The sequence below is a fragment of the Crotalus tigris genome, unplaced genomic scaffold, assembly GCF_016545835.1.
Source record: "Crotalus tigris isolate CLP2741 ecotype Arizona unplaced genomic scaffold, ASM1654583v1 scf7180000020347.5012614909:4044961, whole genome shotgun sequence".
Taxonomy (NCBI): domain Eukaryota; kingdom Metazoa; phylum Chordata; class Lepidosauria; order Squamata; family Viperidae; genus Crotalus; species Crotalus tigris.
In genome coordinates, this window is record NW_024097978.1 from 414,581 (window position 1) to 432,796 (window position 18,216).

The 18,216-nt window shown below is 35.2% G+C and overlaps 1 protein-coding gene across 1 annotated transcript in view; it reads left to right on the top strand.

Moving 5' to 3' along the window:
- AICDA (activation induced cytidine deaminase) overlaps positions 1-17,931 on the top strand; it is a 39,284-nt gene extending 21,353 nt beyond the window's left edge. The window contains exons 3-5 of the mRNA XM_039366679.1: positions 13,513-13,783; positions 16,467-16,582; positions 16,833-17,931. Of these exons, the coding sequence (XP_039222613.1) occupies positions 13,513-13,783; positions 16,467-16,582; positions 16,833-16,886 (441 nt within the window). The 3' untranslated portion in view covers positions 16,887-17,931. The remainder of the gene's footprint in view (positions 1-13,512; positions 13,784-16,466; positions 16,583-16,832) is intronic.
- Positions 17,932-18,216: the final 285 nt, after the last annotated feature.

The window sequence follows — 18,216 nt, forward strand, 5'->3', positions numbered from 1 at the left end:
GAAAGCAAAGGGAAATGTTTTCTTGGATTTCACGTGATCTTGGGACCGGGGGGGGGGGTTTGGACCTACAAGGCCCCTTCCAATTCTGTTATTCTATTCTATTCTATTCTATTCTATTCTATTCTATTCTATTCTATTCTATTCTATTCTATTCTATTCTATTCTATTCTCTCTGGGTCCTGCACATTTTATTACAGTACATAATTTTGCTTATTCAAATATTAGTCTTCCTGTGAACCAGTGAAGAGAAAAGAGAAAGAGAAAAGCAATGCTTCACAAAGCACACCGAAGTGAGTCTTTCCTGAAATGCTAAAACAGATGTTCAAGGCAGTGCCCAGCTATTTGTATGTATCTGTGTGCGTGCACAGACCATGCACACCTCTGAGGCCACCAGCAAAGCATAATGACACAGATGGTTGAGGAAAGCTTTGAAAAACCTTTGGTGGGTACAATTAACATGCATTGATCTTGTCAACATGTTTCACAAAGTATTTATTTTGAATGTTTTGGAGAGCACTGGTATTTATACTTATTTTTATTATTTTTATTATTCCATGATTTTGCCAATCCACGTCACTTCCAGATTAGATAAATTACAAAATATTGATGATGTAGTTGTGATTTTTGTATAAAAACTCCTACCCTTCTTCAATTATTTCTGGAACATTGGAGAGAATGATTATTTCCTTTTCCAACATTGCCCAGTTTTTGGCAAAAAGTGAAGCTGGTTCTAGAAACATTCTACTTTCTTCTCCAAGTGTTTCCAGCTGACACTTTCATTTGTATAATAGATCCCATTAACCAATCAAAATGTTTTCCTTAATCCACTTTGGGAAGACAGAGGACGGATTTCATTACAGTCTTTTTTTTTTTATTGAAAGTTTTTGAATTTTACAAAATAAATCCCTTCCCCAAACCCCCCACCCTCCCATACCTTCCCCCCTCTCTCCAAACCTCCCATACCCTCCCTCAACCTTCCCAGAGCTGAGTACAGGCTTAATTAAAATTTTTCAAAAAAGATAAGAAATAAAAAAACTTAAAACACATATAAATCCAAACAAATCTAAATACCTTAAATTAAACAAATTGTCTTCTCTAAAAGATAATAATTACAAGCTTTAAACACATATTATGATATACTCTAAACCATGGGTAGGCAACCCAAAACACTCAAAGAGCCACTTGGACCCGTTTCCCACCAAAAACAAAACACCGGGAGCCGAAAACCCTTTTGATATCTAAAATGAAGATAACACTGCATATATCCTTTTTTACCTTTATTATAGGTGTGTGTGTGTGTGTGTGTGTGTACACACACACACACACTAAAAATAAAAGTAAAAATATCACTCTTGGGAATATCCATACTATTAAAACAATGATCACCAAGAGAATGCTTTAAGAGAATAAAATTACATACACACACAGGTAAAAAAAGGATATATGCAGTGTTATCTTCATTTTAGATGTCAAAAGGGTCTCTCTCTCTGTCTCTCTCCCTCCCTCCCTCTCTATCTGCCTTTGGTCTGCCACTCCTCTTCCCCCACTCTCTTTCTTTCTTTCTCTCTCTTTCCTCTCTCTCTCTCTCCCTCCCTCTCTCTCTTTCTCTCTCTCTCTTTCTCCCCCCCCCCATCTGCTGCTCACCTGGCAAGCTTCAAGCTGTTGTCCAACAATCTCAGGGGTAACCAACCTTGTCTCTTTTATGACTCATGGACTCATGGACTTCAACTCCCAGAATTCCTGAGTCAGCCTAGCTGGGCTAGCTAGCTCTCTCCTGCCCTTCCTGCTTCCTGCTTCCTGCAGAGACGCAGCAAAGGGAGGAGCTCCGCCCAGAAAGCTTTTCAGCTTCTCGGAGAACACTGAGTGCACTCTCTTTTTTACACACACACACACACACACACACACAAAACACACACAGAAAGAGAGAGAGAGAGAAGCAGGGACGTGCAATTGCCTCTCTCTGTCTCTGTCTCTCTCTGCAAAGGCAGAGGAGGCTGGGAGCCACAGGGGAAGGCTCAAAGAGCCGCATGCGGCTCCGGAGCCGCAGGTTGCCGACCTGTGCTCTAAACCTTTTCTAATATTGTAGTTATATTATTACCCATCATTCTATAAAGAATCACCAAAACACCAATTTGAACATTACTTTCTTTAAATATCTATACCTACACTATAAAATCTAATCTAATCTCCCTCTTTCTTTACTCTAAAACACAAAAATAAGCATATGAACATTCATTATACCATTAGGACTGGATACTCATTTAATTAGTTAAACTAAATACTTATATCTAAACTTCTTATCTAAAATTTAATTAAACAAATTAACTTCTCTTAAGAATAATAATAATAATTAAAAAAAGAAAAGAAACCAATCTTTAAACAAACTATAGTATACTCTAAACCCTTTTCATATCATTTATATTATTATCCATCATTTTATAATATACTCTAAACCTTTTCATGTCATACATATTATTATCCCAGAACACATATTTAAACATTACTTAAGACATTTTCCAAAAACATTATAAATTTTACTTCTCCTGCAATCTCAATAATCTTCTAAATACCTAAACAAAATACTTAAACTTAAACTTCTTATCTAAAATTTTCATTCAGTCTCCATAATCTTCTGTCCAATAGCCGGTTGCGTCCACTATAAACACAATCCTTATCAGTCTCTCTTGCCCATAAGCATCGAAAGAAATGCATTAAAATCTGCCCTTGAAGATCGCTCCAAAAAATTTTGTAAGTCCTGGTTCTCCCACAAACTCAGGAACCAATACCTGTGAAACTTCCTCAACCTCCTTCTTCTGTTGGTCTTTCTCTTTATGTTTACATGTTGCTTTTTCTTTACATTTATATGTTGCACAAGTCTCAGGAACCAATACCTGTGAGGTTTCCTCAACCTCCTTTTCTATACGTTTATATGTTGGACAAGTTGTCTTCTGGTCTTTCATCTCTTGTGGAACTTCCTTGAGCTTCTTCTGTTGATCCTTTTCTTTACAGTTATATGTTGCACAGGTTATCTTCTGCTCCTCCATCTCTACTTGTTGAGGCCTCCCATTTTTAATTAATATAGGCTCTTCAGACTGCAGTTCTAGCATTAAAGATTGCTCCAAAGAATTTATAAATCCTACTTCTCCCGCAGATTCAGGAACCAATACTTGTGGACCTTCCTTAAACTTCTTCTGTTGATCCTTTTCTTTACAATTATATGTTACACAGGTTGTCTTCTGCTCCTCCATCTCTACTTGTTGAGGCCCCTCAAACTGAAGTTTCCCAATTTTCATAATTCTTAGCACTTCTGACTGCAGTTCTGCCTTTTTTTCTTCCAAAGCTTTAAACATGATAGGTGACGATGAGCATACCCTCAGGATCGAAGTATAAAAATCTTTTGCTTTAGAAACAGTATTAAGACTATAACGTATCCCCAGGTAGCTCACCACCATTCCAGTCGGAACATCCCATCTAAACAAAATTTGTCTCTTTTTAAGTTCATCTGCTAAAAAAGCAAACTCCTTTCTTCTTCTTAAAATTTTTGGTGGGATCTCCTTTAAAATTATAACATCTTGTGAAGCAATTTGAAACCTCTTCTTATAACAAGGCTTGTATAATTTCATTGCGCAGGGATCTTTTCCCAAAGTAAATTACCACATCTCTTGGCAAATTCTTTTGCTCTGCCACCACAGAGTTAACTCTAAATGTCTGATCAATTCCACTAAGTATTTCCTCTTCTTCTCTGTTCAGAATCACAGCAAAGTCCTTTGCCACCATCTCTCTCAAATCTCCTTGCACAGACTCATGTAAACCTCTTATTCTTAAGGCATATTCCATTTGTTTATATTGAAGCATAAGAATCTCATCTTGAAAGTTTTTCATCTCTTTTTCCATACTTTCAAATTTTCCCTCCATCAATTCCAGTTTTTCTACTACCTCTTCTACGCGAGAGTTCAACTTTTCAAGAACAGAAGCAACTCCTTTTAAAGTCAAAACTATCTCTTGCCTCAAAGTCTTATTATTTTCCTCTAAAATCTCTTTCATTTCTCCCCTAATTTGAAGTATCATATCTTGCAAGTCCTTCACCATTGTTGACTGTGGCAAGGAAGAAGGTGAAACTATTAATTTAGGTTGTTGCCCTGACGATAACACTGAAGAAGAAGCCACCTTGGAAGCTGTAGAGATTACTGGACGCTTTGGGGCCATCTTAAAAAAACTTTATTCCTTCTTAAAAATTGCAAAAATTAAGCAAAAAAAATAAGAAATTAACTCCCTAAATTAAAAAAAAAAAAATCCTTCAAGAGGGATCATTATTAAAAAGAAGGGAGTTCAAAAAAAAAGAAGAAAAAGGAGGAGAAGAAAAAAAATAATTAAATAGAAAAAATCCATTCCATTTTTTAAAAGTACCGAAAAGTACAAAATACAAAACACGAAAATTAAACAAAAATAATAATACTAACACTCCATTCCAATCATAAAAAAAACAAAAAAGAAAAAAGGAAAGGGAAAAAAAGAAACACCAAAAAGCCTGCCAGTCACCATTCTAGCTTCCGAAAAAAAAACACCGAGAGGCTTGCCGATCGCCATTTTACTTTCCCTTTCAACAAAGGGAAAAAAAAATAAAAAGAGGGCGTATAAAAGTAAAAACAAGTCTTGAAACTTAAAATCCAAATAAATCAAAGAAGCAAAAACTAAATCCTCTACTCAGCTCTGTCCGTTTATAAAAAAAATCTCACCAGTTCTCTTTAATCACGGAGGTGGTTGCAGTGGCTCGTTTTGTCCCTAAGGGCAAAAGCAGCTGGGAAGTGGAGACAAGTCTGAACTCCGTGGGAGCACTCTTTTCACCCCCCAAAAGAAAAACTTGGGGGGTGCATAAGAGGCTCTACCACTATTCAGACAACTCTCTGCCCCCCCTTTGCCCGGGAGGGGGTTTTGAACTGCTGAACAGCTGATGTCTGCTGTTCATAGCGGTTCTTACACTTACCCAGGAGGACGGCTACAAAGTAGCCGCCATCGCGTGGCAAATCCACCGGAAGTCCCTCGGATTTTATTACAGTCTTGTTATGAATTCCTTTAAGATATTTGAAGAGTACTATCCCACGTTCCCTCATTTTTCAAAAGTTTGAGACAGATTTTAATACTTTATTTCAATAAGCAAAGACAGCCTAAAATGGAGGAAGGCAAAATTTTGAAGTTCTGTTACATAGAGCTTGGTGGTAGATAGCTGAAGATTGTAGAAGTAAATAATGGTGGTGAAAAAAGAGAATTAGATTTTGATAGAGTAGTTCCTTCTAAAATCCTAATATCCTTCATTAGATGGTTTGATATCTTTTTAGTTCTGCCTATCCTATCCCTAATTGGTCAAGGTACTTAGAGTACAATATGCATTACATTGATTTTGGCTTGGGATTGTCCAGTCTTTTTTATTACCAAATTTTCTATAGCCTTAGCTTGGTTCATCCTGATATTTTCTTATTTATTTATTTATTTAAAAAGTTTTATTAAAAGTTACAAAATAAACCTATTTACCCTACCCCCTACCCCCACCCCCCCACTTTCCGGAGCCAAGTACAGGGTATTTCAAACATATTAAACATAATCTAATTAAGTTAACAAATATATTAATCATAAGCTAAACAAGTTTAACAATTTATACAACAATTAAAATCATACTTAACCCTTAACTTCCTTTAAACCTTAATAACACATTATAAACAAATCAATTTGTAAGCAATTATTATATTATAATAATAAAAATAATAAAAATATTATTAATAATACTTATTTTTTAATCATAAAATAAATGGAACTTTTCAGTTCCATATTTAATCCTAATATAATCTATCCATCTTCTCCATACTATAATATATCTTTCTTGTGTGTGATCCTTTAAATAAGCAGAAATTTTAGCCATTTCTGCTAAGTTAGAAACCTTAAATGTCCATTCTTCTAATGTAGGCAACAAATCTTTCTTCCAATATTGACCTATCAATAACCTTGCTGCTGTAATTAAATTCAACATTAAAACAGTATCTTTAACATCAAAATCCTCAAAAATCCCTAATAAAAATAGTTAAGGAGTAAACTTTATCTTCCTTTTAAAAATATTTTGAATGTTCTACCAAATCATAATCCAAAAAGCCTTAATATTTTACAAGTCCACCAAATATGAAAGTAACTTGCATCAGAACTACCATACCTCCAACATTTGGGCTGTAAATTAGGGTACATGCAAGATACCTTTTTAGGATCCAAGTGCCACTTATAAAACATTTTATAAAAGTTTTCTCTTAAATTTTGAGCCTCTGTGAATTTAACATTTCTAATCCAAATTATCTCCCATAAGCCCAATGGGATTGATTCCTGAATATTCTGAGCCCATTTCACCATACAGTCTTTTACCAGTTCCGTTTCCGAATCCAATTCTATTAAAATATTATAATTTTTTTTATATGTGCCTTGTTCTGATCTTTAATCTGTATTATCAAATTTTTATCTCCTAATGTTATCCCCATTTTCTTATCTAAAGTCCACCTATCCACTATTTGTAAATATTGAAACCATGACTGTAAAGTATTTTCTTGTCTTAATACATCCAAAGACTTTAATTGCCAATCATTACCTGACCAGATAAGTAATTCTTTATACGAAATTTTTCCAAAATTCATCTCCTTCGATATCCCTTCTATTGCAGGTCCAGGAATCCCCCAAATAAGTATTTTATAATTTAACCTATAATAATACTTCTTCCAAACTCGAAGTAGGGCACTTCTTAAAATATGCGATTTAAAAGCCCAATCAACTTTCTTATTAAAAATCAAGTATGCATGCCAACCATATAATAAATCCCACACTTCAAGAAAAAGAATATTTTTATTTGTTTAGTTAAGCCAGTCACTTATCAAAGTTAATGCGGCTGCATCATAATATAATTTTAAATTAGGTGCTTTAAGCCCTCCTCTTTCACGAGCATCTTGCAAAATCTTAAACTTCACCCTTGGTTTCTTCCCAGACCATATAAATTTATTAATACCCTTCTGCCACTCATCCAAATTAGCATCTTTTTTTAAAATGGGTATCATTTGGAACAAAAAAAGAAACTTTGGTAGAACATTCATTTTAACAGCTGAAATTCTCCCCAACAATGACAATTGCAATTTTTTCCAGTCATTTAAATCCTTTTGTACTTTTGTCCATAATACTTTGTAATTATTCTTGTATAATTTTCCATTAGAAGCAGTTATAAACACTCCCAAATATTTAACCTTCTTCACTATCTGAAAACCTGTAAGTCTAACTAAAGTTTCATTACCCTTCTCAGTTATATTCTTAGATAATATCTTAGTCTTATCATTGTTAACTTTAAAACCAGAAACTTTTCCATGTTGAGTTATAAGTTCTAATAAATGACTAACTGATTGAATCGATTGTTGTAAAATTAAAACCAAACCATCTGCAAAAGCTCTCAATCTGTAATCATTGTTATTTATTTTTATTTCCTTAAGTAATGTAGACTTTCGAATTTGAATTAAAAAAATCTCCATTGTCAACACAAATAACAAAGGAGATAATGGACAACCTTGTCTTGTACCCTTTTCAATATTAAAAGTCTCTGTCAATCCCCCATTAATAATAATTTGAGCAGACTGCTGGTGATATATAGCCTTGAGAGCATGTAAAAACTTATCTCCAAAATTCATTTTTTCAATTAATAAAAATAAAAATTTCCAATCTAATTGATCAAAAGCTTTCTCAGCATCCAAAAATATAAAAGCTGCTGGAATCTGATTATTCTTATCCAAATACTCAATTAAATTAATAATTTGTCTTGTATTATACTTCATGTACCTTCCTGTTATAAATCCTGATTGATCACTATGAATTAAGTCCTTCAAAACCTGCATTAATCTATTTGCCAGAACTTTAGAAAAAATCTTATAATCTACATTTTAAAGAGATATAGGTCTATAATTTTTAGGTTCAGTAAGATCCTGATCCTCCTTAGGAATTAATGATATAAAAGCCCTCCGCCAAAAAGGAGGGATCGAAGCTCCCAACAATATATCATTAAAAAGTTCCTTTAATGGCTCTATCATTTCTTGACATAACATTTTATAATACTTAGCCGTTAATCCATCTGTGCACAGAGCCTTTCCAATCTTTAACTGTTTAATAGCAAAACTAATTTCCTCTGAAGTAATTAGGCAATTCATCGCATTTTGTTGTTCAATAGAAAGTTTAGGAAAATGTACAGATTGTAAATATTTCTCTACATCTGAATCCTGTATGTTATCACTAGCATATAGTTTTGTGTAAAAATCTAAAAAACACTTTTTAATCAAATCTTGTTGATAAACTTCACTACCTTTATATTTTACTTTCTCTATAATTCTAGCCTTCTGTTTTTTACATAATTGATAAGCCAACCACCTACCTGGCTTATTGGCATTACAAAATGTATTATGTTTTATATAACGCAGATTAGTTGCAACCTGATCTGCCATTAACATATTCAATTGCTCCCTAAGCAAATTTATAGAAACCTTTAACTTATTATCCATTGGGTTTAACACAAGAGCCTTTTCTTTAGATTTGATATCTTCTTCAATTTCTTTGCGTTTTTGAATCCATTTAGACCTAAAAGCCTTATTCATATGAATCAACCCCCCCCTCATATAGGCTTTGCTAGTGTCCCACACCATAGACCTTGACGTACGCTTATTCATATTTAAGACAAAAATATTCTTCAAATATTCTCTACATTTCTGCACCAATTCCTCCCGTGTAAATAAGTTTTCATTCAGTCTCCAAGATCTTCTATTCCCATCTTCCGTAAATAACTGCAACCAAACAGGGCTGTGATCAGATAAAGTCCTAGGAAAAATCTTGACTTTTTTAACCCTAGAGAGGAAGTCAGTAGTAATAAAAAAAAAATCAATCCTAGAGAATGATTGATGTCTATCAGAATAAAAAGTAAAGTCTTTTTCATTTAAATTCCTCTCTCGCCAAATATCTGTAAGTTCCAAATCATCTTTCATATCAAAAAAAGCTTTTGGCAATCTGGTTTGATTAAAAGTTTTAAAAGAACCCTTTTTATGCTTCCTTGTGTCCAAAACTCCATTCCAATCACCCATCAAAATAACCGATTTATAATCCAACTGATTTATTTTACCATGCAAAAGCTTCTAAAATTGTTTCTGTTGTTGATTTGGAGCATATAGTCCAACAATAAGGAATTTCTTGCCTTGTAGTACTAACTCGATAATAACATATCTTCCTTGAGAATCAGTGTCAATTAGTTTGGCCGATAAGTTTTTTTTAACATAAATTATAATTCCCCCCTTTTTTCCTGGGGCAGGAGCTATAAAATGCGAACCTAAACGAGAGTTTATCAAATATTTAGAATCTTTCAAAGTTATATGAGTTTCTTGCAAACAGATCACATCATTGTTATATTGTTTCAGATAATGAAATACTTTTTTCTCTTCTGTGGTGAGTTCAAGCCATTAACATTCCATGTCAGTAGCTTTGACATCCGAAGCTGCTTGAAGCCTTTGAAGCATAACTTGTAGATCAACTGTAGATGATCTCTTTGGTCTTGCTCCTCCCACAGGCTCTGTAGCAACAGTTCCTTCTATTTTTTTCACTAGCCTTTTGCTTCTGTTCTTTTTCCCTGCGTTTATGCGCAGCACGAGTCATCCTTTGTTCTTTTATCTCTAAAACCTGTAAAGCAGGCTCCACTTGCAACTCACTAGCAATAGCACCTCCAATTGCTTGTTCGTCTCCAGTTTTGCTAGCTTGGGGAGATACGGGCGAAACAGCCTTCAGAACGCTAGAGTAAAAATCTTTTGCCTTTAACACTGTGTTTAATCTATAACATGTTCCTAGGTAGTTCACCACTATCCCAGCTGGAATTTCCCATCTAAACTGGATTTGACGATGTTTAAGCTCCTCTGATAAAAAAGTAAATTCTTTTCTTTTTCTTAAAATTTTGGGAGGTATTTCTTTCAAAATTATAACATCTTGGTTTGCAATTTGGAATCTCTGTTTGTAAAAAGCTTGTATAATTTCATTACGAATTAATCTTCTAGAAAAATATATGACCACATCTCTTGGTAAATTTCTTTGCCTGGCAATCCATAAATTCACTTTGAAATTTTTTTCAATCCCATCCCAGATCTCTTCCGGCTTCCATCCCAGATTAAAAGCAATATCTTTAACCACCAACTCTCTTAAATCCTCGTGGGGGTTTTCTTTTAAACCCCTGATGTGCAGAGCTAATTCCATATCCCTATACTGTGAAATAAGTAATTCATCCTGTGTCATCTCTATCTTATGCTCAACTTCATCAACTCTGCATTCTAATTTCTCCGCATTTTCCATCACATCATCCAGTCTGTCATCAATTCTCTCAATATGCACAGCAAGACCTTGAAAAGCAAACACAATATCTTCCCTCATGATTTTATTCTTCTCCTCCAATAATTCTGCCATTGGAGCCCTCTCTGAAGCCAATTTAACATCCAAAAGATCTGCCACCTCTTCTTTAATATCTGAAGCAGTTTGTTTTAAAGCATCTTGTAAATCTTTAAAAGAAAAAGCAGGTGGTGGAGGAGAAGGAGGGGGCGATTTTGGCTTAGTTTGAGAAGCAGTCTGTGTCTGTATCATCGGAGAGGAAATGGAAGCTTTTGGAACCGAAGACACAAATCTTTTTGAAGCCATTTTTAAAACAATATCAGGGGAGTTACAATCCTAAAAGTCCACAGTCTTATAATATAAATTCCAATCAGTAATAAGAAAAAGAAAAAAAAAACAGAAAGTACAATCCCAAAAAAGGGGGAAAGGAAAGTTCTTGCCTTTGAAATTGAATGTTCGTATTAACTTTGTTACAACAAGCAGAAAAAGCCGAGCGCCATCTTTAAGTTCCGTCACTTTCCCTTTCTATCTTCAAACAAAGAAAAAATCTTTTTTAAAGAAGAAGATGTTTTCTAAGGAGTTAAAGTCCTAAATAGTCCCAATTCTGATTTCTCCTGGTCAGCTCCGTCTGCTTTTAAATACTCACAATCTCACTTTAAAAAGCAGATGTGAAAGCGGCGTCTAGCTTTGTTCCAAAAGTTCGGAACAAAGGCGACCTGGAATGTGGAGTAAAACTCGGGCTCCAAGGAAACTCTACCCTCCGACTTCCCTAAAAATATATGGGTCTCGGGGAGCTCTACCTTTACCCGAGAAACTCTCCTCCTCCTCTTTTCCCAAGGAAAGAGGTTTTAAGCCGTGAGACAGCTGATCTTCACTGTCCCCACTGGCTTTTACACAGTCCCAGGGCGGATGGCTTAAAGAAAGCCGCCATCGGCGCAGCTGAATACCACCAGAAGCCATATTTTCTATTACTTAGATTCCTCCTCTTTTTTTTATCAGTCCAATTTGTTGGCCCCTCTGCTAAGATCTGAAAAACAGCAATTTTCTACCCTAAATTTCAAATGTGCATACTTGCAAGTTATTTATGCTAACCTAAATGAATAAGCAAGTTATATAACTAAGGCCTATAGAGTTTTATGCACTAGCAAATGCCTGATCTTCAGTTTTGTTAAAAATGTCCATCTTTGTTTCTTAATAGAATGCCATAACAAATACAAAGTGCTCGATACTCCTACTAAACAATATGATATAACTGAAGAAAAATATGGCTTGTTAGCTACTAAGAGTCTGAGATAGCAGCAAATAAATATGATACAGTTGCAAAAAGGAGAAATGCAGTTTTAGGCTCCATCTACATAATTATAGCTGTAATTTCTAAATCAGAAGAAATTGTTCTATTTTATTCTACTTTATTCAGATTTCACCTCAGGTACTATATCCTATTCTAGTACTACACTTTAAAGATTCAGGGAAATTAAAACATGATTGGTGAAGAGCAACAAGGATGATTTTTAAGATCAATGAAGAAAAAATGATGCAGTTGGATAGATTAGCCTTGAAAAAAAATCAGGTGGGGTAGTAGCACACATTAGTCAAGTATTTTAAAGAATATTATATTGAAGATCAGTATCTCTTTTCTCTCCTTGCAGAATGCAGAGTAATGGATTTAAATCAGAGGAAACCAGATTCAGACTGACTATTAAAAGTAAAAAAATATCCCCAATAAATAACATAGGACCAATAGAGCAAAACTTTGGCTACACTCAGTTTTAGTTTTCTTTAAAATTACCTTGAATGATTCATAGTTTCTAAAGAGTCTGTCTTTTTCCTGCCATCAAAAACCTATTGAGGGAAAAAATAAAATAGCTGCCTTTTAATTGACAGTTTTAGATATTGTGTCTGGAAGCACCTCAATGCCAGCCTGATCAGTGTAATGCAGGAGTAGGCAACCTTGGCTCTTTTATGACTCGTGGACTTCAAGGCTAGCTCAGGAATTCTGGGAGTTGAAGTCCATAAGTCTTAAAAGAGCCAAGGTTGCCTATCCCTGGTATAATGGGACTACATGCATGATGTATAAAAACAAGACAGGTAACTTAAAAAGGTTAAAAGAAGGTCTGGGTCTTAAATCATACATATGCAGAAGTCTTATTTGTAATGACCTCCTGATTAATTTATTACCCCAAAATGCACTTTCATTACCCATTATTTCATTTTCTCTGCCAATTATCTAAATATCTTCCCAATATTGTCAGCTAAGAAACAATACAATTTATAAATGGCAAAACAATACCTGGAATGTGTTAAATTAAAACTATTATTTTCACTCAGAAATGTTATAAACTGCGATAGATAGATAGATAGATAGATAGATAGATAGATAGATAGATAGATAGATAGATAGATAGATGATAGATAGATAGATGGCTTTTTTTCTCATAGAACGCCCAGAATGGAGTTCCGGCACCTTTTTTGGATGGAACCTTGTAGGGTAAGCAAGGCGAGATGTATGACGTGTGTAAGTTCCGGCACCTTTAAAAAAAAAAAAAAAAAGCACTGGATAGATAGATAGGTAGGTAGGTAGGTAGGTAGGTAGGTAGGTAGGTAGGTAGATAGATAGATAGATAGATAGATAGATAGATAGATAGATAGATAGATAGATAGATAGATAGATAGATAACTGATATTCTTTGGCTTAATATTATTTCCATGTATGAAGGAGGGTAGATATAGGATGGAATCAATCCAGTGGTGGGATTCAAATATGTGAACAACCGGTTCTCTGTGTGGATGCCACTTCTGGAAGTCCATTCTATGCCTGGGCAACAAAAAAATTAGCTACTGGTTCTGCTGAAGTGGTATGAACTGGCTGAATCCCGCCACTGTATCAATCATACATATAAGTTTTCACTAGCAACTTGACATGGTGTCATGTAAGAAAATGTGATACTCCTGATCATACAATTTTTATTTGTAGATTGAGCAACTCAATCCTAATCTGGGGAACCTTTAGATTTCTCTTATATCCTTTTTTTATAGGCTCTGCCTTTCATTGTATGTTGGTCATATCCCAGTTTTTTCTGTACCATTGCTATTTAGTCAGGTTGCCATGTTGAAGTTCTCTTCCTACGTTACATTTCCACTTGGGATCTGGATCCAAGACACTGCTATCGTATCACTTGGTTCACCTCCTGGAGCCCATGTTATGATTGTGCCCGGCATGTGGCTGACTTTTTGTGTGCATATCCTAATCTGACACTGCGCATTTTTGCTGCCCGTTTGTACTTCTGTGAGGAGAGGAATGCTGAGCCTGAAGGCTTGAGACGTCTACACCGTGCAGGAGCTCAGATTGCCATCATGACCTTCAAAGGTAAGATATTGCAGAATGATGGCATCTAGAATAATAAATAATTGTGACTGCAAAATATAGCCAACACTGTAAAGCAGACATGTCCAACCCAGAGACTGTGGGATACATTATATTACCTATACATTAACTATATTATATATTTTATATGAGGTCCAAGGCACTTCCTCTTCACTTAATGTTGCCCTGGCAAGCCAAAAAGGTTGGACCACCTATGCTGTAAAGGAAGAGTCAGCATTATGGCATCTGTAATAATCCCTTACAAAATTCATGGAATTGTAAAATTAAGAACTAAAATAATTGAAAATTGTTGTAGAATTAAAAGATGACATCTTGTAAAATTTTGATTTGTTTACCTGCAATCTCAAGAAATTTCAAAAGCAAATCCAAAACCTGAAGAGATTTCAGAAGCAAAACTAATTATGCCACTAGAGTACAACAGACATAGCTTGGTATAGTATAGAAACCACAATTACCCCTCACTGGAAGTAATAAAATAGTCTAATAAAAGGATATTGAGGGGGGAATAGTATTGAGAATAGGTCAGGAAAATACCACTTTTTTCATAATTAAAATACAGAATAACAAGAGTTGGTAGGGATCTTGGAGATCTTCTAATCCAACCGCCTTTTCAAGCAGGAGTTCCTATACCACTCTAGAAAAGTGGCTGCCCAATCTCTTCTTAAAAACCTCCAGTGATAGAGCACCCACAACGTCTGGAAGCAAGCTGTTCCACTGATTAATTGTTCTCACAGAAAATTTCTCCTTAATGCTAGGTTAGATCTCTCTTTAATGATCTTCCATTACTTCTTATCCTGCCCTCAGGTGCTTTGGAGAACAGATCTATCCCCTGTGAGGGACTCTCAAATATTGGAAGTCTGCTATCATATCAGCCCTAGTCCTTCTGTTCATTACACTAGACATACATGGTTCACACAACTGTTCATTGTATAGTTTAGCCTCCAGTCCACTAGTTATCTTTGTTGCTTTTCTTGTTCTAGGGTCTCAACATTTTTTTTTTTTTTTTGTGGTGACCAAAACTGCAGTATTCCAAGTCTGGTCTTATCACTGCAGTATAAAGCAGTATTGGCACTTCACATGCTCTTGATACTATCCCTCTGTTGATGCAGCCTAGCCTGCATTGGCTGTTTTGGCAGCTGTAGCACATTGCTGGCTCATACTTAAGTGGTTGCCACTAGAAGACCTAGGTCCTTCTCATAGTAACTGTTGTTGAGCCAGATGCCACCTATTCTATACATATGAAGTTGATTTTTCTTCAGTAAGTGTAAAAGCTTACTTTTCTCACTACTGAATTGCATTTTGTTGGGTATGCCGCAACAAGATTCTTTTAGAGCTTGAGCCTATCTTCTAAGGTTTGGGCTATTACCAGAGCTTGGAGTCATTTAAAAATTTGATGACCTCCCTTTCTCATCTAGGGGAAGATACTGAAGAGTACTAGGTCTAAGATACAACATTGGAGTACCAATGCTTCTCTCCATGTGGATGTAGTTCCATTAAGGATTACATGTTGAGTGCAGTTGGTCAGCCAGTTATGAATCCATCTGGTGGTGTCTATGCTGCATTTTTTCTGTCTTACCAAGAAGTAGGTTGTGGTCTACTTTGTGAAGTGCCTTGATGAAATCTAAGTATACTATGTCTGGAGCATTTTGCTGGTCTACTAATTTTGTCACTGTCAAAGAATGCAAAAAAGGCTGTCTAGCATAATCTGTTTTTAACAAATACATACTGGCTTCTGAAAATAGCTTTGTTTGTTTCTATGTGTTGTTCTTGTTTCAATGTGTTCCATTGCTTGATTATCTTTTCCAGAATCTTCACAGATATTAATGTCAGGCTGATTGATATGTAGTTTCCTAGATCCATTCCCCCCCCCCTTTTGAAAATTGGAAACACATCTAGCCCTCTATTAGTTCCTCAGTACTCCAGGATCCTTGACAGATATGTTTCAGTGGTTCCAAAATCACATCTGCCTTCCTTCATCCCACAAATTTCAGTAATGGCAACAATGTCATACTTGTCCCCATGTGCTAAGGCTTCAAGTTGGCCCTGTTTGTTCCGCATACTTCAAACATTAATGTATAGCATTGGATCCCTTTTGACTGATCCTGTGTTTGTTTCATTTGTTTTGTATCTTAGTTCCCTTCTTACCATTTGATTGATTGGTCTCCCTCAAATTAATTTAATTTAGTTTAATACAGATTAAATTCTGCTAGTTATTAGGCAAAGAGAGGTAATATCATACAATGAAACTTAGGGGCTATCTGCATTATGACCTTGAAACAAAATAAACTAATTATACTTGTCAGATGAATATAAAGCAGGGGTGTCAAACTGCGGGCCCACAGGCCGGTTTCATCATACCGAAGCCGCGCCCACCCCATTGCCAGCAATACAAAAAGAGTTGCAATACGTCATGACACGTCACGTGATGAATTTGATACCCATGATATAAAGGCTGTGCAAATCCTTCAAAAGATTAGCATGGGGAGACAGGTGGGAACAGCTAAAAGAATCAAGTGAGCCAGTGAAGAGAGAGTTGCTTTATTTCAAAAGAGATGTTTTATACATGCTCCCGTGAATTCTCAAAGCAACTCTTTCAAAAGATTTGCGCAGCCTAAGGAGATAACATCTAACTGAATTTAAATGTTTCATGACTCTTTCTTATCAGACTATTTTTACTGCTGGAACACCTTTGTGGAAAACCGCAAAAAAACCTTCAAAGCCTGGGAAGGGCTTCATGAAAATTCTGTGCGTCTTACCAGACAACTCCAGCGTATTCTTTTGGTGAGTATTTACTTTTCTCACTGAGCTTCCTTCTTCTTCATTGATCTTCTCTCACTTCTCATCAGTGTAAGCAGAATCAGTGCCTTCTATTTGCTCTTCTCTTGCCTTAATTTCTTATTCATACCCTTCCCTCCACTTCCCAGCTCTTCCTACATTTTCTTGATGTTTTCTTTATTACTATTCTTCTTTGTCATCGTATCTCATATTCTCACAATTGCTTTTGGATCACTTATTTCTCCTTGATTCACAGCCTCTTTATGAAATTGATGACCTGCGAGATGCTTTCCAAATCCTCGGACTTTAAATTCCTACTTGGAGAGAAATGAAGATGAAAAGATGTTTTGGGATCGTCTTCAATATCTGACTTTTTCTCCCAGTTCTTTCCCTCCTACCATAAGTATCAAATTCTGAAAAAAGCGTATTTAAGAAAAAAATTGCAAGGCCTTTTGAACGATCTTTTGCATATTGGGACTGGGGCTTGCTGTACTCTGTCCTCCATGGGAAGAAGTCAATTCTAATACTAGGATCTAATTAAAGCTCCTAGTATTAATGATAGATGTGGAGGTCAAATATTAAACTTTTAAAATTGCCAATGTATTTAGCATCCACAAAAAACTCTGGGTTTACATGGAAGAAAAGATGAAATTTGAAACCTGATGCCTTATTAAACATTGCACAGAAACTCATACATTTCACCATATTGTTACTAGTAGATGCCCACTGTAAATCTGGCACTGCTGCTTTGGCACTGGATTTGTGCTTGGTTGTTGTGCCATGATTGTAAGACAAATCACTTTTGGAAGAAAGTATTTTCAAAGATACACCACAAGAGCCTTATACCTTGGATTAAATATATTAAATGTGTAGTTAAGTTGTGTTAGATGTAGATTTTTCCACGCTATCTTTTCAATAAGAACTAAAAATAGCAACATTTTTTTCATGTCTTACAACATTTACAATAATGTTATCGAATTGATTAATACAAAAAGTAATACAAAATCTCTTAACTAAATAAGGACTTCTGACAACAAAGAAATTATTAATCTTTGGAGAAAATTACCTTTATTGATGAAGAATAATTATTTCTAGAATATTGCCTTTAAGTATATTCAATGTAGAGACCACAGGGGCCTCTTCTTCCACAGACCGAGAGATAAAGGTTTATTTATGATTTCACTATTAACTGTGCTCTGCAAATGCTAGGCAAGTGGAGAAGAGCATTTCAGAGTTTTACTGAAACAATTTGAGGGGGTTCTGTAAAAAGTGAGAGTATTATGTACAAATATGTGCAATGTAAAATAAATACATATTGCAATAAGAATATTTGAAAGTCAAGCCCTAGTAAATATGGAATTAGAACATGAGTTTCCTCATAATAATACTCAAATAAAGAAAAAAATCAAACAGAAAATATTTTTCTTATATGTGATTCTCTTTAGAACATATTCAATCATTTAATCATGAGTTTTCAAGATGGTGGCAACAGAGGAAGCATGCTCACATTGCAGGGAGGAAAGTTGTGAGTAAATTAAGATAAAACAATAGGAGAAGTCAAGAAGAAAAAATAGGTCATTGAAAAAGAAAAAAGACTGGAGAAGGGAAAAGGAGAGGAAAAGACTCAGGGAATCAGGAGG